This window comes from Triticum urartu, chromosome 3A, assembly GCF_056163025.1.
Source record: "Triticum urartu cultivar PI428250 chromosome 3A, HENAU_Tu73, whole genome shotgun sequence".
NCBI lineage: Eukaryota > Viridiplantae > Streptophyta > Magnoliopsida > Poales > Poaceae > Triticum > Triticum urartu.
In genome coordinates, this window is record NC_141875.1 from 1,748,244 (window position 1) to 1,771,743 (window position 23,500).

General features: G+C 49.9%; 1 protein-coding gene across 2 annotated transcripts in view; it reads right to left on the reverse strand.

Annotated features, from left to right (window-relative positions):
* Window positions 1–14,566: 14,566 nt before the first annotated feature.
* The window catches only part of LOC125542553 (uncharacterized), a 34,378-nt gene continuing 25,444 nt past the window's right edge, over window positions 14,567–23,500 (reverse strand). For both annotated transcript variants that reach the window (XM_087516378.1, XM_087516379.1), the window contains 6 exons: window positions 17,541–17,592; window positions 16,956–17,363; window positions 16,701–16,853; window positions 16,380–16,537; window positions 15,891–15,959; window positions 14,567–14,648 (listed from right to left, as the gene is read on the reverse strand). In XM_087516378.1, the coding sequence (XP_087372504.1) occupies window positions 14,567–14,648; window positions 15,891–15,959; window positions 16,380–16,537; window positions 16,701–16,853; window positions 16,956–17,363; window positions 17,541–17,592 (922 nt within the window). The remainder of the gene's footprint in view (window positions 14,649–15,890; window positions 15,960–16,379; window positions 16,538–16,700; window positions 16,854–16,955; window positions 17,364–17,540; window positions 17,593–23,500) is intronic.

The window sequence follows — 23,500 nt, forward strand, 5'->3', positions numbered from 1 at the left end:
TCGCGCTTTCATGTCTCCGGAATGGGGAGTGGTGTTCCCATTATGCTCGCTCCTTGCTGAAACAAGGATCGGCTCGGACCATGTTTCACTCATCTTATCTTCAGGGGAAGATAGGATACGTCGCAGCCCACGTTTCTTCTTCGAAACAGCGTGGTTCGAGGTCCCTGACTTTGACAACATCTTTCGGGAAAGATGGTTGAGGTGTGTTCAAGCCACGGGCCAGCAACGCGGCCCTATGGAGTTTTGGACAGCGGTCGGGGGACGCCTGCGTGCAAGCCTCAAGGGATGGGGTGCGAACCAGGGGCGAGACGAGAAAGTTTTGAGGGCGAGACTTCTCGACGAGATTGCAATTCTCGACATTCAAGCAGACTCGCGTCCTTTCTCGGAGCACGAATGGGCGCACCGATACGCCTTGGAAGGGCAAATTGAGGCGTTGCTTCAATCCGAGGAGGAATATTGGAGGCGTAGAGGAGGCCTTAAGTGGACGCTCAAGGGCGATGCGAACACTGGTTACTTCCACGCGTACGCGAATGGCCGACGCAGGAAATGCCTAATCCTTAGACTGCAGACGGAGCATGGGCTCCTCCTCCAGCAATCGGAGATTAGCAATCACATCTACGACTTTTACATTAGCCTGATGGGGACTGACGAGTCTCAGCGCGCTAGGCTGAGTGAGGACGCTTGGCTCCCAGCTCAAAAGGTCTTAGAGTCGGAGAACGAAGAGCTGGGGCTCGCGTTCCTCCCCAAGGAGATTGACGATGCTCTCCAAAGCATGAAAACAGACACGGCCCCGGGGCCCGATGGGTGGCCGGTGGCGTTGTTCAAACACTTCTGGCCATTGTTGCGCGATCCCATCTTCGCGGTGTGCAATGGCTTCATGCGCGGTTTTGTGGACATTGCTAGGTTAAACTACGGCGTGCTCTCGCTAATCCCGAAAGTGTCTGGTGCGGATAATATCCGCCAGTACAGACCAATAGCGCTCATTAATGTGCCTTTCAAAATATGCGCCAAGGGATGTGCCACTAGGCTTACTCCGATCGCACACCGCACAATCGGTCGTTCCCAATCTGCCTTCATTCGCGGTAGGAACATTTTGGAGGGACCATTAGCGTTGCAAGAGACCCTCCATGAACTTAGGCGCACGCATGAGCCGGCGATTTTACTAAAATTAGACTTCGAAAAAGCTTACGACCGCGTCAACTGGGATTTCCTTAGACAAATCCTGACGAGCCAAGGCTTCTCGCGGGTGTGGGTGCACCGAGTCATGCAGTTGGTCTCGGGGGGCCAAACTGCGGTCTCGGTGAACAGAGAAGTAGGGCACTTCTTCCGGAACAAGCGTGGCCTACGCCAGGGTGATCCCATGGCACCGCTCTTGTTCAACTTTGTGGCAGATGCACTTGCGACCTTGCTACGGAAAGCAACGGAGGCAGGCCATATCAAAGGGGTGTTGAGACACCTCATCCCAGGGGGGATATCGCACCTGCAATACGCCAACGACACGCTTCTGTTGTTCCAACCGGACCTTCACAGCGTGGCCACGATCAAAGCCCTGTTGATTAGCTTTGAACTTATGTCGGGGCTCAAGATCAACTTCCACAAATGCGAAGTGATGCCCATGGGGCTCGAGCCGTCCGACAGTAGACGTATCGCGGACCAGCTCAATTGCAAGCTAGGCAAACTCCCGTTCACCTACCTTGGCCTCCCGTTGGATGCCAAACGTATCTCGATTGAGGGCTGGGCTCCACTCTGGACCAAGGTGGGGGGGGGGGGTTTGTCTGTGGAGGGGGAAGTTCCTCTCCTCTGCAGCTCGTCTTGTTCTCACAAACGCGAGCCTGTCCTCGCTGCCGCAGTTCACGATGGGGCTGTTCCTCTTGGCCGAAGGGGTGCATGCCAAAATGGACACACCACGGTCCCGTTTCTTTTGGGAAGGTGCGGGACCCAAACGCAAGTACCATATGGTCTGATGGGACGCGGTGTGCAGACCCAAGGACCTAGGGGGGCTAGGGATCACAAACACGGATCCTCAACATTGCACTTATGTGCAAATGGATTTGGAAGTTGTCGCAGGGGGCGACCGGTCTGTGGGTGGACCTGCTGCGCGCTAAATATTTCCCCAACGGGAAATTTTTCAAAGGTAGGCCGCGGGGCTCACCCTTCTGGAACGACCTACAAGCGGTGCGCCCGGCCTTTGCCCTTGGCGCCAAGTTCGTCGTAGGAAATGGCTGCTCGGCCCGCTTCTGGCTTGACCTATGGCTGGGAGCGCAGCCCCTTTCGGTCCAATTTCAGGACTTGTACGTCCTGGCGGTCAACCCGGAGATGACGGTAGCGACGGCCCTCGCCTCCAACCCTCCCGCGATCCACTTCCGTAGAGAGCTTACGGGCCCTGAACAAGCACACTTAGAGGAGCTGCTTGGCATGACACAATCGGTGACGCTGTCCACTTCCGCTGACACGGTCACATGGGCTCTCACCCCGTCCGGAAAGTTCACGGTCAAATCCCTGTACCGCAGGCTGTGCCAAGATCAGGGATCGGCCTTCCCAATGCCGACGGGTTTGTGGAACGCTCGTATTCCGCTTAAAGTCAAGGTGTTCTTTTGGCAACTTTTCCGCAATAGACTTCCCACTTTGGCCAATGTTTCAAAACGCAATGACCCGTCTTCCGGCTTATGTGCCATTTGCAACACCATGGAAGATGCGAATCATGTGTTCTTCCGCTGCCCTCTAGCGCGTTTTACCTGGAGTGCAGTTCGTGAGGCCACCAACACCAATTGGGACCCGCAATCGGCCGCTGACCTGGCGGCCATAGTTGCGTCGATGACTGTGGCAGTAAACGCGTGCTTTGGAGCTGCCTCGGTGCCTTAGCCTGGGCTATGTGGCTTACAAGGAACAAACTTGCCATCAAAGGAATCTTCCCATCACACCCTGCTAATATTCTTTACAAATGCAACATTCTTATGCAGCAGTGGAGTCCGTTGGTGAAGCACAAGGATGCTGAGAGGATGAAGCAAGCTCAAGATCGTCTTCGCCAAGTCTACGTTCTGGCTAGGGAGCCGTCCGCCGCTTCTTCGACGTGAAGTGGTTTCTTTTGTCTCGTCTCGCGAGCTGCGTGCTCTATGCTCATGGCCTTTGGCCTGTAATAGACTCGCTTTGTTTCTTTGGCCTATGGCCTGCCGTGACCTTGCTGTGCCCCGCGCCAGCGTGACCTGAGCCTCCGTGCTCGTTCCGTTTGTCCTAGACTTCGTCTGTAAACGCTGCCTAAGTTGTGGGCTTTATTAAGTTAAAGCCGGACGCTTCTAACGTCTACGTTCTAAAAAATAAAATATCAAGTTCATCTCTTATAAAGATCAACTTGCTGACATCTTCACGAAGCCTCTATCACAACCTCAGTTTGTAGGCTGTAGGCACAATCTGAATATACTTTGTACTTCAGGGCATAGTTAAGATTAAGGGAGGATGTTAGACTGTATTTATACGTGGCCTCTGTATAGATCTTGTATATTGTATTGTACATGCACTCTTGTGTACCCCATATATATATGAGATAGCCACACCCGTTAGGTGTCGTGCAGTTTCCCCAAAACCCTAAGTCTAACACTGCTCACGTCTTATCCCCATATCTGTATGTGGGTGTGTGGTTGTGAGTGAATTGACGTGAGGTGCAGAGCCTTCCGTGGCTGGGATGAGAGTCTGGGAAGACTTCTCCACTTGCATACGGCAATACCCCGCTCGTGGTTCCGGGAAGACTCCGCGATGGATCCGGGAAGACTCTACGACGGCTCCCCTCTGACTCCCCCCCGCGGGAAGACTCGGCGATGGCTCCAGTTGCACCCGGCAACGTAGCTTTCCCGATTCGTTTGTTTGCTCCATTCCCAGTTTGGTGAGACCCCTGGTTTTCTATTTCCCGCCACACCTACGTCCCGGTTGGTGCGATCAGCTCGGAAGCCCACTCATTGTAATGTTCTGCACGTTGTTGGCCAGAATAAGCCGCGGCGCCAGTGTCGGACGCGCCGGGCGTGTCAGGCGCGGTGGGACTGCGGTGTAGACTGGTGCAGTCGGGCTCGTCGGGCGCGACAGATTCGTGCGGGACGTGTGGGACACACTGATGCAGTCGGGCTCGTCGGGCACGTTGGATGCGTGCGGGACGTGCAGGACGCAGCAGCGTGGCATATGCGTATATGTGTGTATGGACGGTGTATGGCCGCGTCAGGTTCGTAGGCATGCGTGGCGTGTGTGTGTTGCGTGGTGATACAGCTGCGTGAGCTAGCTAGCCAGGTAGTTAGCGATCTGTTACGAGCTGGACGCAACGTGCGTGTTAACCGCATCGTGAGCGCGTGTGCCGGGGCATGCAGATTGTGCATGTGGCTGAGTAGGAGTGGGCAGCGCTCGTGCGATACGTGCGCATGGAGACTTGGGCGCTGCGCTGCTGTGGACTACAAAGCTGCAGTGTGTGTTTGTAAGAGTTTTGTGCTTGGGGAATAGTAACGGGGCTGTGTGTGCAGTCGGGTGAAACTCCAGTGTATTGTGCTCCTCCTTCTTCTACTTCTAGTTTTGAGAGTGAGAGCGGCAACAACAATTGGTATTAAGAGCCACAAGGTTCGAGGGGCGGCCGTGGCGTGCGGTGGCGTCCGCGGCGAGCGCGGCGTGCGCGGCCGACATGGAGGCATCGGCTGCGGCGCACGGCGAGTGCGTGGCGACGGCAACGTGCCGCGAGTTCACGGCTGTGCGGTGTGATGTCGTGCGCGCGAAGGGCACGACGGTCGTGGAGACGAGGAGGTCGCGAAGGACCTGCGTGGTGGTGCAGAGGTCGCGACGGCTCGGCGCGACAACCGTGGAGGCGCGTGGCACGGAGACGTGACGTGGCGGCGCATGGGACTGCGGGCGGCTGCAGCGGCAGCGAGCGGCGGCTTGTGCCGGAGACGCAGCGGAGGCGTAAATGGCGACAAGGCGACGACGACGAGCCAGGGCCCCTGTCGGCAGGCCGTGCGGCGAGGCCACGGCTTATGGGCTGAGTGTTGGCCAGAATAAGCCGCGGCGCCAGTGTCGGACGCGTCGGGCGCGTGTATGGGCGCGCGCCGAGCGTATCAAGCGCGGCGGGATCGCTGTGTAGGCTGGTGCAGTCGGGTTGGTCGGGCGCGACGGATTCGCGTGAAACGTGCAGGGCGCATTGATGCAGTCGGACTCGTCGGGCGCATTGGATGCGCGCGAGACGTGCGGGACGCAACAACGTGGCGTGTGCATATGTGTGTGTATGGGTGATGTATGGCCGCGTCAGGTTCGTAGGCATGTGTGGCGTGTGTGTTGCGTGGTGATACAGCTGCGTGAGCTATCTAGCCAGGTAGTTAGCGATCTGTTGTGAGCTGGACGCAATGTGCGTATTGACCGCATCGTGAGCGCGTGTGGCCGTGGTATGCAGATTATGCATGCGGCTGAGTAGGAGTGGGCAGCGCTCGTGCGTACGTGCGCATGGAGATTTGGGCGCTGCGCTGCTGTAGACTACAAAGCTGCAGTGTGTGTTTGTAAGAGAGTTTTGTGCTTGGGGAATAGTAACGGAACTGTATGTACAGCCGGGTGAAATTCTAGTGTACTGTGCTCCTCCTTCTTCTACCTCTAATCTTGAGAAAGAGAGAGCGGCAACAACACACGTTAGGTGTTTGATAAATTCTCCAGGTGTGCTAATGGTCTTTTTATGGCTTGTGGTGCAGGCTACATTTAAGACTGAGAGGGAGCTAGCTACGTTTCCTATCTGCTAAAGGATTTGGTTTGTCATTTAATCAAGGTATCACGGCTGTATATAATTATCAGGTGCATCAAAGTATGAATTGACATGCTAATTGGAGGTAGATACATGATACAACTAGCTTTCTACTGTAACTAGTAGACTGCCCGTGTGTTGCCGCGGCCTTTTGAAATATTTCGTTGGAGTAATATAATCATAATGCATGTTCAATTTCACACAATCCGGTATTTATTGAAGTCCACTTCACTTGTAATATAAATTGATTTTAAAAAAGGCAATTTGACGGTGTATACATATAGAGCGATGATCCAACTAAAAATGTGTAACAAATTAAAATACTTGGTGCGCTTAATAAATTCTCACAAAATATCACAAATGTTGTTTATAGCTTCATTCGCCTACTATTTTAGCAAGTATAATAAAAACTTCTTCCTCAACTCATACTCATCCCGCATAGCATGAATACTTCGCGCCCAAGGTCATAAAATATGTAATGGAGATTACTTCCCATGCAAACCGGACGAACCAATCCTTTACCTTTCCAGCAGAGCATAAAATAAAATAGTAAAATAGCTAAACATATCCGAGTACGCCGTTTCGGTGCCCTGTCTCATCTGCACGGTTAGAAAAAAAATCGTAAAAAATACTAAAAAAATTAAAAATATTGGGCGGTAGAAAATTTGATGCGTGAGGCCCACTTCAAATTATAGATCATTTGAACATCTGAGAAGCTCTCAACAAAAAAGACAAATTAGGCCAAAACAGTACATGAACAGTAAACCATTTTACAAAACCCAAATTTGTGTTTTTTTAGGAGCTGCTCAGATATCCAAATGCTATGAAAATTGGAGAGAACCTCACGCATCAAATTGTCTACCGCACAAAAAATTGGAATTTTTTGAAATTTTCTAGTGTTTGTTTTGATTTTTTTCATCAGGGTGGGTGCAGATGAGCTCGGGTGCATAAATGGATTTTCGGACACATCCCTGCATTTTCCTAAAGTAATATAATCATTAATATAGTGATAAAATTTTTTGCTTGTTTTTAAAGTGTTATGATAATTAAATATATAAATTTACCTGTCCGTGGTCGTTGGAATACAAGGCCACTGTGATTTAACTATTTCCACCCTTTTTTGCGGAAAGTTAGCCTAAGTCACATTTTTCTTACAATTTACCTTTCTTCATGTCTTTGTAACTTCATTCCAAAGCGGTCATTGATGAAAACTTACCTCTCCAGCAAGCTATAATTATATATGTGAGCCTACTTTGTTTATCCAGTCCGCAAGTCTTCAAAAGGTATTGTCTCTTCTGAAAATTACTCTCTTTGTGCTTTGATTTTTAGATACATGGATTCTGACGAGTGGTCTCTCGTAAGAGTGGTTGGGTAACCCTAGGTGTAGAGGTGAAGTAACCTAGTAATAAGTATTTTTCTCAGGAGAGAACCAAGATTTATCTGATGCAGGGACGGTGGTGCGGAAGCTGTTGAGGCCGCCGCTCAGATCCAAACTCCCCATGCAGGCCATAGAGCAGATAGAAGCCTCGCTGCCACCTCCCTCGATGGCCGTGCGGCAAGCTTGGAGGCCCCCTCCGGTTAGCGGTGAAACGCAGGAGGCGGAGGAAGGTGAGGTGTGGCGGTGCAGGAGTTGAACAGGAATCAGACAATCTATAGGTAAAGCCCTTTTTCAGAATGCCTCCACTTTAAACTAGATGGTCCTTATGCCACCTTTTATCTAATTGCATGTGGCAGCTCAATGATCCTAGCTAGAAAATCTTATGTCCGGTGCCTCGAAATACTCGAGATACAATGCAATATTTGGGCTACTCATCAAAGACAATAAGAGTCGCTATAATGGTGATCGCTGAGCGTGTTAACCAGCCGATTTTACTGTGGCGATACAAAAGTACCAGGCCCAGGTAACACCTCCCCAAGTGAAAATATCTATGTATCCATCCCGTAGAATCAATCTATTTCCCTTCCATCAGCTCCCCTCGCGGCTCGTTTCCTCTCCCACGCATCCTCTTTCCTCTCCAACGCGGCGCATCTCCAACGCCCACCTCTAGCAAGATCTCCGCCTCCCCATCCACGACCATCTGCAAGAGGCACAGCAGGGCATGCTCTACAGGTTAGGTGCTGGCTCCGCGAGATTGGTCAGCCGCCCGTGGTGTTGATGTATGTGAAGTCTGGAGATGTCGTGGGTCTAGAATATGGCTGTCAGAGAAGCCGGGAAGGTCGACCGGAGGAGAAGGAGCACGGGGTTACGGTGAAGTTGGAATTATGTGGGACTACATTCCTATTAACCCATGGCTGGTGGTTTGTGGTGAAATGCTTCATGGTTGACCTCTCTCTAAACACTGACGAGCTGGAGGGCATATACATCAGCACCTTTAAGGTCTTTTAAGTTTGTGAAGATGGAGAAGTTGGAAGATTATGCCCTGTTTTCTAGCCTTGATAAGAGGAATCCTACATTTTCCTGCGTGAGCCTGGAGAGGTGGGGGAGGAAAGAGTGACTGCATTTATGCTGCTAAGCTACCTTGAAGATCCTGATGAAGCTTGGATTGTGGTCGAGCTTGGCTAGCTAGTGCGAGAAAAAACAGTTAACTATGTATTATATGGCCGCGTGTTCCCTCCCAACTGCAGCTTGTTAGAAATCTAGACACTCGATCTCACAATCACAGAGAAAACAGGGTTTTGCGTCGCGTGCAAACTTGCGACTTTTCCCGTTTTCTTTACTCTCTATTTATTTGTTACAGATGAAGGAGAGGCAGGTGGAGATCCTATCTATGCGCCACGACCCGCCGTGCTCGCGCCATCCCACGAGCGCTGATCGTGCCTCCTAGTCCACCTGCGAGGCTACCGGGCCGTGGTGACCAGGTCCAGCCCGCCCAACTAAGCTACTTGCATCGCACGCACAAGTTGCGGCTCATGCAGTCCGTTTATTTGACAGGAAATAAAACTAGACTAAAACCCTAAAGCCAACATCTAGATTAGTTAACAAATCACCCCCTAATATTGACGTTGGCGAATTATCTCAACCATCCCGATCTTCTTCTTTAGTCAAAAAAATGAGACGTCCAAGTGCCTTTGTTAGGGCATCGGCCAGTTGACCACTTGTCCTGATGTAGTTGATGAGGATCCGCCCTTGTTCCACGCACTCGCGAATGAAGTGGTACCTGATCTCAATGTGTTTGCTGCGATCGTGGAAGACAGGGTTCTTCGCGAGAGAGATCGCCGACTTGTTGTCGACGAGGAGCATTGGCGGTTCTGCTTCCTTGTTCAGCATCTCGCCAAGAAGCCGTGCCAGCCAAATGCCTTGGCAGGCAGCTGTGGTGGCAGCCATGTACTCGGCCTCGCACGAGGAGATCGCCACCACCCTTTGCTTCTGAGACTGCCAGCTCACCGGGCTGTTGCCGAGGAGGAAGATCACGCCCGTGGTACTCTTCCTGTCATCCGTGTCCCCGGAGTGATCAGAGTCACTGTAACCGGTGAGCTGCAGCTCTCCTTTGCCGCGCTCATATGCACAGCCGTGGTCCAACGTTCCGGCCACGTACCTTAACAGATGCTTCATCGCGGCATAGTGATCGGCCGCAGGCTTCTTCATGAACCTGCTCAGGTATCCCACGGCGAAAGTGATGCCAGGTCTCCTGTGCACCAAGTATCGCAGCCCTCCGATGATACTGCGATATTTTGTCTTGTCCACTGGCTCGGCGGTGCTCTCCTTGCTCAGCTTGAGCCGTGCCTCCATGGGAGTGTTGCAAGGGTTGCAGTCCTCCATCTTCGCGCGCTCCAGCAGCCGCTTGGCATACGCTGCTTGCCCGAGCACGATGCGGCCGCGCTCCTGGCTTACCTCGATGCCGAGGTAGTAGCTGAGCATGCCCAGGTCGCTCATACGAAACAACCTGGTCATCTGTTGCTTGAAGGAGCCGATCTCCGCCGTGGCCGCTCCAGTGATGACGAGGTCATCGACGTAGACCCCGACGATCAGAAGTGAGACGCCCGTGCCGCGTCGATACACGGCGTGCTCCGATGGGCATCGCTCGAACCCCAGAGCGCACAAGCTCTCGTCAAGCTTTGCATTCCAGGCTCTCGGTGCTTGGCGAAGCCCGTAGAGCGCCTTGCGGAGGCGCAACACCTTGCCCTCCCGGCCGGCCGCGACGTACCCCGACGACTGCTGCACGTAAACCTCCTCGAGCAAGTCACCATTCAAGAAAGCGGACTTCACGTCCATGTGGTGTACCTGCCAACCGTGGTGCGCCGCGAGTGCGACGAGGACGCGCACCGAGTCCATGCGCGCGACCGGCGCGAACACCTCCTCGAAATCCACGCCCTATTGCTGAACGTAGCCCTTTGCTACCAGACGCGCCTTGTGCTTCACCACCACGCCTCGCGGGTCCTTTTTGAGTTTATAAACCCACTTTAGGCCGATCGGACGGTGACCGGGTGGGAGGTCACATAGCTCCTAGGTGTTGTTCTCGACGATGCTCTTCATTTCCTCATCCATCGCCGCGCGCCAGCCCTGCTCCCTCTCTGCTTCAAGGAAGGAAGCAGGTTCTTCTCCCGCGAACATAGACAACTCGTTGTCGCTGTAGACTGCCTCCACCTCCTCCATGGTGTTCTAGACATTCTCAAGTGTGCGGTGCCGTCGAGGCGCCTCCACGCCGGCAGGTGCCTCCGACGCACCCGTGGGCGGTGAAGCAAATTCAACGCCCGTTGGCGTCGCTATCGGCGTGCCGTACACTGGGCTGTTGGGAGGAGGCGTGTCGGACACCGCCTGTGGCGTGGATGGCTCGCCCCTGGTCGTGAGCTCCGGGGCGTGGGCGGCCGGGGCGTCCACAGGTTCCGCCTGGGCACTGGCCGTGGGTGCGGGCACCAGCTCCACGGTGAAGGAGTCCAGCCCACCGCCATGTTCCTCTGCAACGGCGCCCCAGTCCCAAGCGGCGCTCTCGTCGAACACCACGTCGCGTGAGACATGGGCGCGCCCGGAAGGCGGATGGTAGACGCGGTAGGCAGCCGATCCGGGTTCATACCCGAGAAGTACCATGGGCACACTCCGATCGTCCAGTTTTTTCACGTTCGGGCGCGTCACCTTGACGTGAGCAACGCACCCAAAGGTCCGGAAGTGCTCCACGCTGGGCCGGCTCCCGCACCACGCCTGGTACGGTGTCATGCCTGTCACACTCTTTGTCGTTGCCCTGTTGAGCAGGTGCACGGCCGTTGACACAGGCTCGCCCCAAAAACGAGCCGGCACGCCCTTCGCCTTGAGCAAGCTTCTTGCCATGCCGACGATCGTCTGGTTCCGGCGCTCGACCACGCCGTTTTGCTGCGGCGTGTATGGAGCGGTGAGCTGTCGGTGCACCCCCAGCTCAGCGAAGAACTCCCCCAGACTTGTGGAGTTGAATTCACCCCCGCGATCGGTACGCAGGGTCTTGAGACGATAGCCTGACTCGCGCTCTGCTGCCGCCTGGAACTGACGGAGCACAGTCTCCGCTTCGTCCTTCGTCATGAGCAGCCGTATCCACATATAACGGCTCTTGTCGTCGACGAGCAGGAGGAAGTATCGCTTGCCTCCTGGCGTCGCGGGGGAGATTGGGCCGCAGAGGTCGGCGTGAACGAGTTCGAGCACCTCTCCGGCGCGGTTCAGTGCCTGGCGGGGAAAAGGAATTCGCCGGTGCTTCCCGGCCAGGCACGCCTCGCAAACGCGGTCCACCTCATCGAGGAGGGGCAGACCGCGCACCATGTTGCCCCGTGCGAGCGACCGGAGCGCCTGGAATCCGATGTGGCCGTAGCGTGCGTGCCACAGCCATGCTTCGTCGCCAGCGTGCACTGCAAGGCACACTGGTCGCGCCAGGTTCAGGCGCAACATGTACAGGCGTCCGTGGCCACGCTGCACACGCGCGACTAGCCGCCCGCTCGGGTCGCGCAGCTTGAACTCGCCGGCGAATGTGCGCGTCGTAGCCACTCTCGTCCAGTTGACCTACACTGACGATGTTGCTGCACAACCTGGGCATATAGTACACCTCCGACAGAATGAGATGCTCACCGTTGAGGCACTGGAAGAGGACGGTTCCTCTCCCCTTGATCTGCACCGTAGACCCGTCCCCCAGCTTCACCGCGCCGCGCACACCACAGTCCAGCTCGGAGAAGATCTCGCGCCGGCCGGACATGTGGTTGCTCGCGCCTGTGTCCAGGAACCAGGCCGTGTCGTACTCCCCTCCGTTCGGCGCTGTGCGCGCCTGCGAGTGCTCCTCGTTGAGCAGGACGTGCTCCACGGGTGTCTCCGTGGGTGCGGTGAGCACGCACAGACTCGCCAGGAGGAGCGTGGACTCCTCGGTGCCGCCCTCCGTAAGGTGGACCTGCTCCTTGCGCTCGCGCCTGGGCTCGGTGCAATCGCGCGAGAAGTGCCCCATGTGGTTGCAGTTGTAGCATTTTACCTTGCTCATGTCACGGCCGCCACCGCGGCCACCGGAGCCACCGCCCCTTCGCCCCTGGTTCCTGCCGCGGCCGCCTCCTCGGCCGCCGCCACCATTGGCGTTGGCTCCGCCAGAGCCCTGTCCGGACTCGCGCCCCTTCTTGCGCGCCTCCCACTGCTGTTCGGTGAGGAGGAGCTGTCCGCTGCCCTGGGTCGCCGCGGGCACGGCGCATCGCTCCTCGGCTGTGCGCAGCCGCCCGATCAACTCCTCGACCGAGACCGCACTCAGGTACAGAAGAGTCTCAATCGCCACTGCGATCTGCGTGTATCGGGGAGGAACAACACGTAATAGCTTCTGCACGACTCGTACCTCCTCGATGTTGTCGCCCAGCGTGTGCAGCTGATTGACGAGGCTGGTGATGCGCATGCCAAAAGCGTCGAGGATCTCGCCGTCGTGGAAGGCGATCTGCTCGAATTCCGCGCGTAGTCGTTGCGCGGTGGCTTCACGCACGCGGTGTACTCCCATCCGCATGACCTTGATGGTGTCCCAGGCCGCCTTGGCCGTCTCCTTGACGACGAGCATCTCCGGCGGAACGGCTCGAAGGAGGACGCCGAGCGCGGACTTGTCGTCGCGTACGTGCTGCGCGTTGCCCTCGATCGCGTCCCAGAGCCCCCAGGACTCCAGGTGGACCTTCATCACTAGCGACCATTCGATGTAGTTGGTCGAGGTGAGGGTCGGGAACGTGGTGCCGGCTCCAGGCACGAACGGCACGCGCTCCGTGGCCGCCGCCTGGTGGATCACCACCTGCCGCTCCTGCCTCACGCGGCTTCGCCCGCGGCTGCGCTCCCGTGGTGGAGTCGCCGAGCGTGCCAGCCCGCCCCCGCCTGCGTTGAGGGCCACCGCCGCCGCCGCGGATCCGTCCGGCCGTTCTCCGTGATCGGACATGGTCAGGATCGCCAAAACGAGGCTCTGATACCACTTGTTAGAAATCTAGACACTCGATTTCACAATCACAGAGAAGACAGAGTTTTGCGTCGCATGCAAACTTGCGACTTTTCCCGTTTTCTTTACTCTCTATTTATTTGTTACAGAGGAAGGAGAGGCAGGTGGAGATCCTATCTATGCGCCACGACCCGCCGTGCTCGCGCCATCCCACGAGCGCTGATCGTGCCTCCTAGTCCACCTGCGAGGCTACCGGGCCGTGGTGACCACGTCCAGCCCGCCCAACTAAGCTACTTGCATTGCACGCACAAGTTGCGGCTCATGCAGTCCGTTTATTTGACAGGAAATAAAACTAGACTAAAACCCTAAAGCCAACATCTAGATTAGTTAACACAGCTTAGTAAGCAGCCTCTAGGTGTTCCTCAACTTAATTTATGGTTCTGGCTAGCAATATTTGTCGCAGGGTTTTGTGGTCTTTTCTAGAACAAGACCTGAGTTTATTTTAGTTAGCAACTGGTATTCTAGCTTTTAAGGTTTCATCACTTTGGGATCAATGTTTTGAGTTCAAGTACAATTGATCCATATTGGCATGCTAAATTAATGTGGCTCTCGACTATGCCGCTCAAATCTCTCTTGTCTGATTCCGTCTCTTGAAAATTGGACAGACGACGAGGTCCGACAAGTACTATGCCACTCAAATCTCTCTCGTCTGATTCCGTCTCTTGAAAATTGGATCATCAACCCGTATGTATTTGCAGTTTTGCTTGGAAGTTTGCATGACACTTTGATAGAGCGCTTTTGTATGACACTATGATAAAGCGCACAATGGCTCCTCGGTTTTTAGAGATACTAATTGAATGCCTGTGTGTTACCGCGGAACGATAGCAATGCCGACCCGAACAACTTCGGCTTGAAACTAAGGGAATTGTTTGCCATCAATCAGGCAACATCAGCCAATGGGATCATTGAGAATAGAAAACTGCATGAAAACAGTGTTGCTCTTCAAATATTCCTACACCAGGAGTCTACCCCCTCCCGTCAACCTTAAATAATGCTCTGCTTTCACGCGTTCACTCTTAAATGGGCCAGTTCAAAGCAGCTACATAGACGCGACAGGGTGCCCGCATTTGGTACACAGTCCTTGCATTACGCGGGGAATAGGATCCGCAGGAAAGCACAAAGTTCATATCAATTTAAAAATCGGAAACTCATGAAGACACGCGCAAAGTTCATAACATATTTAAAATCAGAAAATCCTGAAGAAATGTAAATTTTGAGGGAACCAATGTTTCACAGATCAGAACATACTCCTATGCACACAGCAAAAAAATGTACTTCTACAGTACAAATAAATAACGCTAATCACATAACTGAATAACCCCACTGAGAACAATATCTGCACCAAATTTACATTGGCATAACTCAATCACGCAATTCATGCTCCATCGATAAAGCTTTATTTTACTCTATTCCTCAATTACCTTGTAGGAGGCGGGACTTCCTTAAAGAATCTATCGATTTCCACGATGGCAACTCCGTACTTATGTCCAATGGCGAGGCTACATACATATGATACTCTGGTCAGACATCTGAACTGTGGAATAACATTGTGAAGAAAAATCCCCATGCTCAATTATAAAACCGTCCTACTTTGATCCCGTAATTTAATGGTTGTTTCGGATAGCTGCTATATGGAACATGTTTTAGCAAAACGGCTTAAAGAGGATTTTGGGAAAACTAGTTCAAGTTGTTTTTTCGGGGTGTAAACGTTCAAGTTGTTGTTTTGTTAAAACTGATTTATGGAAATACTTTGTTTGGAGTTAATAACTTCAAATAGGAGACATGTGTAATATTAGATGAAGTTTCATATCTGACTCAAGATCACAACCGATCTTTGATGCTGCCACTAGTTCAGGTGATCCTCAACCTCGAGGAATAGCCCAAGCTGCCTTTCGGAACCAGCCAGTGTATCTTCACGCTAGGCATCACCGTCCTCTTTGTCTCCAGCACGTCCCGACGGGCCATCTCCCTTGCCCTGGACCTCGCCTCCTTCTCCTGCCTTTCCGAAGATTCCTTGCCAAGGGCGATCAGTTCGTGTGTGCTCTGCTGGATCTGTACTGTCAATGCTCTAATCTGAATATGAGCTGCTGCAATAACTGCTGGAATTTTAGTTAGAACTGCTGCTGCTGCAATCACATGCAGAGTTTGAATTGGAATTACTTCTGCTTGAGATAGGGTTGTTGATGATGATTGCATCTTCATCAAGATTGTTCACCGGTGAGGCTTTGCCACAAATGGCCACGTACTCGACATCTCCCTCCTGTCTGGTCATCCTCTTTGGCAGGTGGCAGCGACCATGGGCAAGGGCTGGCACTGGCAGACTGCTTCGAGGGTAGAAGTAGCGGGTGGGGCCAATGACAAATAAGGGTCAACAGTGGAAAAATCTTTCAAGGCCGGCGCTACAGGCCGGGGACGGCGGCACCACCGCCACCCCAAGAGCTTCGCGTATCAAGGACAAGCTTTGGGAAAACAACGATGGAGTTGACTCACCGAATGAGATTTTATAAAAATGTATATTAATCTTTTTCCCTAAATGCGAAAATACGGGTGTAGGAGTACGGAAGCACTGCTCTTTCATTGACTATGTTAGTACTTTTATCCCCTCAGAGGGCTGTTTGAGATTGGATGTTGGCACTGGACGAGATGGCTTTAGTTTGTTAGCCCGCTTTGTTCCCACCAAAAATTTGAAAAGAAGATGTGTGGGGCTAAAGTACAAGAGTTATAGGATTTATTTCGGCTACCTTCTTGTGGCCTTGATGTTTGCAAAACAGACAACCTCGCTGAGACCGAAATTAACCGTTCTTTCACACCTGCAAAATTACGAGTCATACTATTTATTTCTAAACTTCTTACGGAATTTAGCTAGCCATGTATACTCTACATCATAATAAACAAAAAGAAAAGCAGAGGAAGAGAAGGGGAATGGTGTAGCCATGCTATTGGCCCTCTGGTTTGTATATAAGGACTTGAGTTGAAAGCATGCTTGTAGTTAGAGTGTATTACTTGTGGATTGTCTGCTTTCTCCCGTATGGATTCTGACCCAAATTTAAACATCCACGTGTTACTATGTGATTGTTGTTCAAAGGAGATCTAACATCTACATTTATTTACTATAATGACCATCACATGTGTTTCTTTAGTACAGTGACCCTGAAAATTTAAAAAGAACTATGCCCGAGGGGAGTAGTAGGAAGCCACAATGGATTGTAGCGGCTGCTGGAGCGTTATACCTGTAGGTTGTGGAGTCGTGGAGAGAAACACAATAGCTCTTTGACGCGGTAACCAACACTGCTGGACGATCTGGGTGGCAATCGATCACACCAACACTACAGGGATCTTGGAGCCCCTTGATTTCACTGATACATGTCTGTGTTCGCAAATCCCAGATCTGATTGATATTAGAAAATGAAGGAGAGACTTTATTAATGTGAGATGTGAGTCATGCATGCATGCAACCACGCAGTACAACATCTGATATCATTTGTTTGTTTGTATGTCTGATAAGTATCTTTTTGTTTTGTTGAATTAAGATGATGATCTAGAAGCCATACGCGTGCCGTCCCAGTTGTTGAGCTCGAAGACCATGCCGATCCTGTAACAATGTAGTGCTGCTGATCAACACACGTGGGATAGTAATCAACACAGGCCTGTACCCTTTCGCAGTTGAGGCTGGAGAAATGAGTGGGGGATAAAATTCTCCAGATCTGTGAACGAGAAATAAATAAATAATATCAGATGGACAATCGATATTTATTTGTAGCTACATACGAGGACGAGTAAAAAAAGGAATAGTAGTAATAATTAACCTTCACTGTGCCGTCATAGGAAGCACTGGCAAAAGTGTTGGCGTCATGCGGATTAAACTTGACTTGGTTCACCCAGTGCAAGTGCCCAGTGAATGTCCGGATGCACTCCCACCCCTTCTCCCAGTTCCAAAGCTTGATTAGTTTGTCGGAAGATGCTGACAGCACAAATGGTTGAGTCGGGTGAACGGCCAATGATGTGACCCAACCATGGTGAGCTTTGAATTCCTTGACTCTCTTCATTGTCATACAGTCATGCACGTGGATGTACCCGTCCGTATCACCCACCACGAACAATTGCTCCGTCGACTTCATGATAAACCTAACGGTGTTAACAAACACCCTAGAGGAGACAAACATTCTGATGGCATGAGCCCACCCAGGGTAGAATTCACGCTCCATCATTCTTGTCTGCATCGCACAAAAGGTATGGATACAATTTGAAATCAGTGTGTGAGGGCCCAGCCCATCAATGCATCCCAACAAGAATATGGATACAATTGGAAGTCAGTATGTAAGTATATGTGAGGGCCCACCACATCAATGCATCCCAACAAGAATACGGCTGCATCCTACGTATATACATACCTGGGTCTTGTAGTTCCAAATGTCAAGTCGTCTGTTATGGCCTGCCAAAATCCTGAGAAACATAGTAGGCATAGAAAATAATTATTAAAACTAGTCATCAACCTGTGCACATGCACTAGATAGCTTAATACTATTAGGGAACAAGGTGATAAAATACCCCGATGACACGTGATGCACTTAATTTTTTTATTTACAAATATATTTTTGTGTGGGAAAAATACATCAATCTTGAAGCAAAAGAAAATTGTATTCGCTTAGGCCGGATTACATAGTTTACAGGCAAAATGTATATGTTTTTTTCTCCCACTCATTGTACTATTTTAAGCTGTAAAGCTAAAATCTAAAGAGCTTGTGTTAGCTCAAGACCAACATGTTTTTATTTGTCAAACTACATAAAATGCTCTAATGAGCTAGTGTTAGCTCAAGATCAACACTTTTTTTAACAAACTACATAGAATTAATGCTCAGACACAACTCATTTCTTTGAGAGTCGATCTCGCGTCCTGGCAAGAAGTAAGTTGATCTCGAACGGCTCACAAGAATTGAGCTTTTCTTGCATCCCTAGTTTTCACAAGGAGCAAGAACCACATAAAGTGCCCCGGAGGAACTAAAAAATTTATAATCCCTGGACGTGACTCGTACCGAGATGAAGGTCAAGCGTAGAGGTTATATATGGGCTGCTGCATTTAGCTGTATAGTAGGCAAAACTTATGCTTCCACCGGTTTCTAGAAAATTTACATCATACACGTCGCTCTCTAGGCGCGGTAGTCGGAATCGCCCTTGCCGGTAGCCCGGCCTCGGTGCTGGCGCCTTGGAGGCCTCGTGGCCCAGCTTGGTCAGACTTTGCGGAAGAGGAGGAGGACTGCACCAGCACGCTTTGTGACTTCATCACAGTGGTCGGGTCCCCTGGCTCGATGTTAGCAGTGCGGGGCCTTGTCTTCCCACCAGGGAGTTGTCTTTGTCCTGGGTGCAGCGGGCATTCCCCGTTGGGGTTATTCACCGGGGAGGCGGAACATGGCATCGCCGTGGGAACTTCCTGGCCAGTGGAAGCGGGGCGGTGTGAGGTACGCAGTCTGTCGGCTGCGCTGCTCTCGAGTGCGACTGTCGTCGGTGCTTCCCCAGTGGGCACAAGACTGCCATCGTTGACCCTCTCGCAGATGGGGCAAGGGTTCCACCATGGAACCGCCCTCACTCTTCCTCGGGATGGGCTAGTACTAAGGCCTAGGTTGACCAAGCTCTCTCCTGGCCCACGGGCCCCTGCCAAGATGTCCGGGTGCTCCATTCAACGAAATTAAGGACAGTATAACTGAGCCTAAAGAGAGCTCTCTCACGCCCTCAGCGTTTTCAGCCGCCAGATTCGTGTTAAATTAGTTTTTGGCCGTCCGATATTTCTCTAAGCGCCAGTTATCCGCGATTTGGGCTGGCTGTCCTAATAGGCCGCTATTCTGGAAACTTTTTCAAAGGCCTGTGGTCAATTGGGCTTCTACGCACAGCCCATTTAGGTAGAAACTGATCCGACGCTCCGCTAGGAAAAACTGTTCGCTCAAACAGGAGGAAACAGATCGGTGGGGGCGCTCGATACAGGGGGGATGCCGGCGACGCGGGCTATCCGCGATGGGATTCAGCGTCCGCTGGTCTTCTCAGTGGATCGAGCCGAGGCGCTCAAGGAGATCCAAAGAAGTGAGGCCTTCTCGGTGGATCCAGCCAAGACGCGCGAGGGCATCTACTCTTAGAATCTATTATGATTTACGGTGTTCTCTCTACTCCAAAATGAATGCAGTTCTCGGATTCGAGGTGGGTTGTGCTTGGTGCCTGGATGGGTTGGTTCTGCTCGATTGTAAGGTGGGTCATCAAAAGTACTCCCTCCGTTCCTCAATATAAGTCTTTGAATATATTCCACTATGGACTACATACGGAGCAAAATAAATGAATCTACACTCTAAAATGCATCTATATACATCCGTATGTGGTTCATAGTAAAATCTCTACAAAGACTTATATTTAGGAACGGAGGGAATATAAAGCAACATTAGTATTTTCCACTTCTTATGCAAAACTGTGACTATCGGAATTGTAAATCTGAAAAAGTTCTCAATAGAATTTGCCATTTGTGTCGGCTGGATGCAAGAATGTTGCTTATTTAGCTCATAAAGTGTTTGCTTCATGTTCCTAAACTTGGCCTGAATAGATGTTGGTCATTGTATTTTAAGAGGTGTACACTAATTAATTGTTGTACAAAGCTCTTTCCATTTTCTATGAAAATCCAACATTTTGCTTAGCCCAGTGTATCATATTGACTGCGCAAGAGATGTACCTTACATTCAGTATTAAACTATTAATAATAGTGCACACTCAGACCTTGCCTTTGATGGTTGCTGCTGCTATAAACTTGAGATTCTCCGCATAATATTATCCTCCCTGCATATACGTAGCACTGAATTTCTAGGTTGAGCAATTATTTACGAGAGAAAGATTAAAGCCCGAGTGTAGTCATTTTGATATATAGCGCACTTTGCATAAGCTCTGCCTGAAGTCCAATCGATCAGTATGTTTTCTTCCTATTTTTGGAACCATTTGTAAGTTGATCCAGTTTGGAGAATATATCCTACGTCAGGAAGATGACGTTTCAAGTGCCAAATGAAGACAATAACTAATAAGATGGCTTTTATTTTGATTGTATAGGTCAGCAAATGCAGCAGTTGGTGTGATCGCAGCAACAAATGCTGAAAAAGCACTCGAGGTTCTTACTTCTAAACAAGGCTCTAACGTCATGCTTAATTCTGCAGATCTGATTTACCATTGTTTGATATATTATTCTCTTTGCAGATGTTGTGAGATATGTGTGGCATTAATCTTCTGCTGCCCTACGTTTTCCCTTTCCCTCTCTTTACATACAAACATTTATATAAAAACTTAGAGGTGGCACTTGGGAGTGTTTAAAAGACTGGCATCTAATATCTTGGATGCATGATTGCGTATTACACCATGTTTATCCTGCTCATGTTCTCCTATTTTGAACTCCAGCCTTGAACTTGAATGCCAGAGTCCATAGCTACTTGCCGTCCCTAGGCGAGAGGTCGTCAAGATGGCCGCCGTGCCGGCTGTTCCTTCCCCTGCCGTTGCGGCCAAATGTGTTCCCCTTCTAGGTGAGATCTGCAGCGCCTCTCTCTGTCTCTCAAGCCCTAATCAACGTTGTGGCAGCGACCGCCATCACAGACGACATGCCATACTCTCACTTCCAGGCAACGAGGCGGCGGTGCGTGCGCCCCCAAAATAAATCCATATGCGAGCAAATCGTCTCAGTGTTGCCTCCACCTGAGCGACATCTACAAATTCGTTCAAGGCCCCATCTGGTTGTTATATTGGGCAGAGAGAAAAAACATAGCCTACAGGTTCGACTCTTAAATCCAATGGTTCGTCTTCATATTTCTAATAGGATGGATTGACACTATTATTTTGCTACATTTATGGAAGTAAGTCAAACTATCCTCATGTGTGATTCTCTGCATAATATTCTCCCTGCATATATGTAGCACTAATTTGTAGGTCGAGCAAATCATATACTAGAGAGAGATTAAAGCCTGAGTTTATTCATGTTGCAGGATAGCGATCTTTGCATAAGCACTGCCTGAAAGCCAGTTGATCAGTATGTTCTCTTGCTATACCATCGTTGATTAGTATACTTTGTTTGATAATATTTTCCTTTCTATGATGATGCATGTTGACTAGGTTTGTTATCTCCAATTCTCCATAGGTATCTATGTAAATATGTCAACGTGATGTTTAGCATTGCAAACTGAACTTCATATTTATATCTTTTATTTGTAGTGGACTGTATTACAATTAAGTCTTTACAACCTGAACATGATAGCGATGACATATTCTTTGCTCTCTCCCCGTGGTGGAATCCAAGTTAACTTCTAGGGCACTTGTAGGTGAGGGAAATGATGGCAAGCTTTTGTTCCCCTTCTATTGAGCCTTTTTTCTCCAGGAACGGCGTCAATACCACATACCCACAAACTGCTCTTGTTTGGAGGTGGGCCCTATATTAGCATTTTGCTGCCCTATACATTGTTTGATTTTGTTCGACCAATTCCTTTTTTCTCTATTTTCCTTCATTAATCATCATGCATTTGGTTATGGATATGTGTGGGCATCTACAATTAAAAAGCAGTCTCGCTTCATGGTTGTGGAATTGTTCTCATTAGTTTGGAGGAACATGTCTTGGTCATGATTTAATCGTTCGACCAACTATTACAATCTGAATCCAATGGGACTCCACACTTTGGCATTCAATCTTCTTACATAAGATCTGGTGCAGGCATCATCTATTGAGGCTTTGCATTCCCTGTCAATGAGTACATCCGGTGTCAACCATTTGCTCTGCTCCGGTAACACATGTCGCTCACTCCACGATCTAATAGTTCTGTATTTTGTGGACCCAATTAAACCTCTGTGTCCAGTTATAGTTGTAAAATAGTAGTGCATGGTTCAGTTGTATGAGCATATCACATTGACCTCTCCCTAGAAGCAAGCACATCTTTTTGACTGTGAGGTGTAACTTGTCTTTCTCTTACAAAATTTTAAAAATGGCACACATCCTATAAGCTAATGTTGGGATGTTAATATTTTAATAAATAATTTTACAAATAGAAGCAAAGTTCAGCTACAACTAGGCTTTTATTTACTATATTTCTTTGCTTTTGTTTAATTGGGTTCTTTTGTTATTGAATATAAAAGATTTAAGTTTGCTCTTCTCCTTTCCTTCCATAAAAATAATCCATCATATGCATATTTCTCTCTAAGCCTTCCCTTGCAGATATGGAACCAGAGGATAGTATTCCATTCTTCGATGAAATATTGCCTATTGAGAGAGTTGTCTTTCGGGCAGGTGGTAGCTTTTGGCTGTTTATATATGTTGATTTATAATTCTTTTCTGGTGTTCACAAATAATTGATTTGTTACATATTTTCCAAGACTAATTATGTATGTAGATTATTAACTTTTTTTATTAGTGTGGAACATGCGTGTCTTTGTCTACACAAACATAACTTTATTTTCACAAGTCCATGCATTACAAAAGTTTTTAGCATCAAGTGAAAAAATAGCTGGGCGCAGCAACGCGCGCCATCAATGATCTAGTCACTAATTAAGAGGTACCCCTTACATCGGTTATCCCGAACTCCTCTGATGGTGACAACCGACGCATCGCATGTGGACCACTTGTCGTCACTATGGAGTTTTGGTGGGTTTTTTCACAGCCATTCGTAAGGAATATGAAGTTGGTTGTGTTTTTTAAGATCTGTTTAAAAAAAAATATCGTGAACCGTGAGTTCAAATTACAAACCGTGTTCACCATTGTATTCCTCATGTGGAGATATTGAAATTTAACGTGCACGTTGATAGGTCTTGATGAACTTATTTTTGGGTGAAATTTATGCTCCCAGCTAGCACTAAGTTGTGCTCCCAACTGGCACTAAGTTGTGCTCGCAACTAGTATTAACATGTGTGCTCCTAACCACACTAATCTATGCTCCCAATGTGAACTAATCCGTGCCTAGCTAGTACTAACCCATGTTCCCAACGTGAAGCACAACTGTGCTCCAAACATGAATTAAACCGTGCTCCCACCTATTACTAATTAACTCATGCATCCACCTAATACTAACCCGTGCTTTGAATGTGAAGCACAATCTATGCTCTTGCGTGAAGCACACTTGTGGTCCCATGTGGAGCACATGTGTTCTCGTATGTGAAGCACACATGTGCTCCACGCAGAAAGCACACCTATGCTCCACCAAAAAACCAGAAAAAAAACAAATACATAAAAATAAATAAATAAATCAGGAAAATAATAATAAATCTGTTCCTAAGGGAGAAGAGTCCAGTTGGCAACACATCCAGTGCTAAGGGAAAGTGCCCCTGCAGGTGGCACTCATGGATAAGTTCCTCCCTTGAT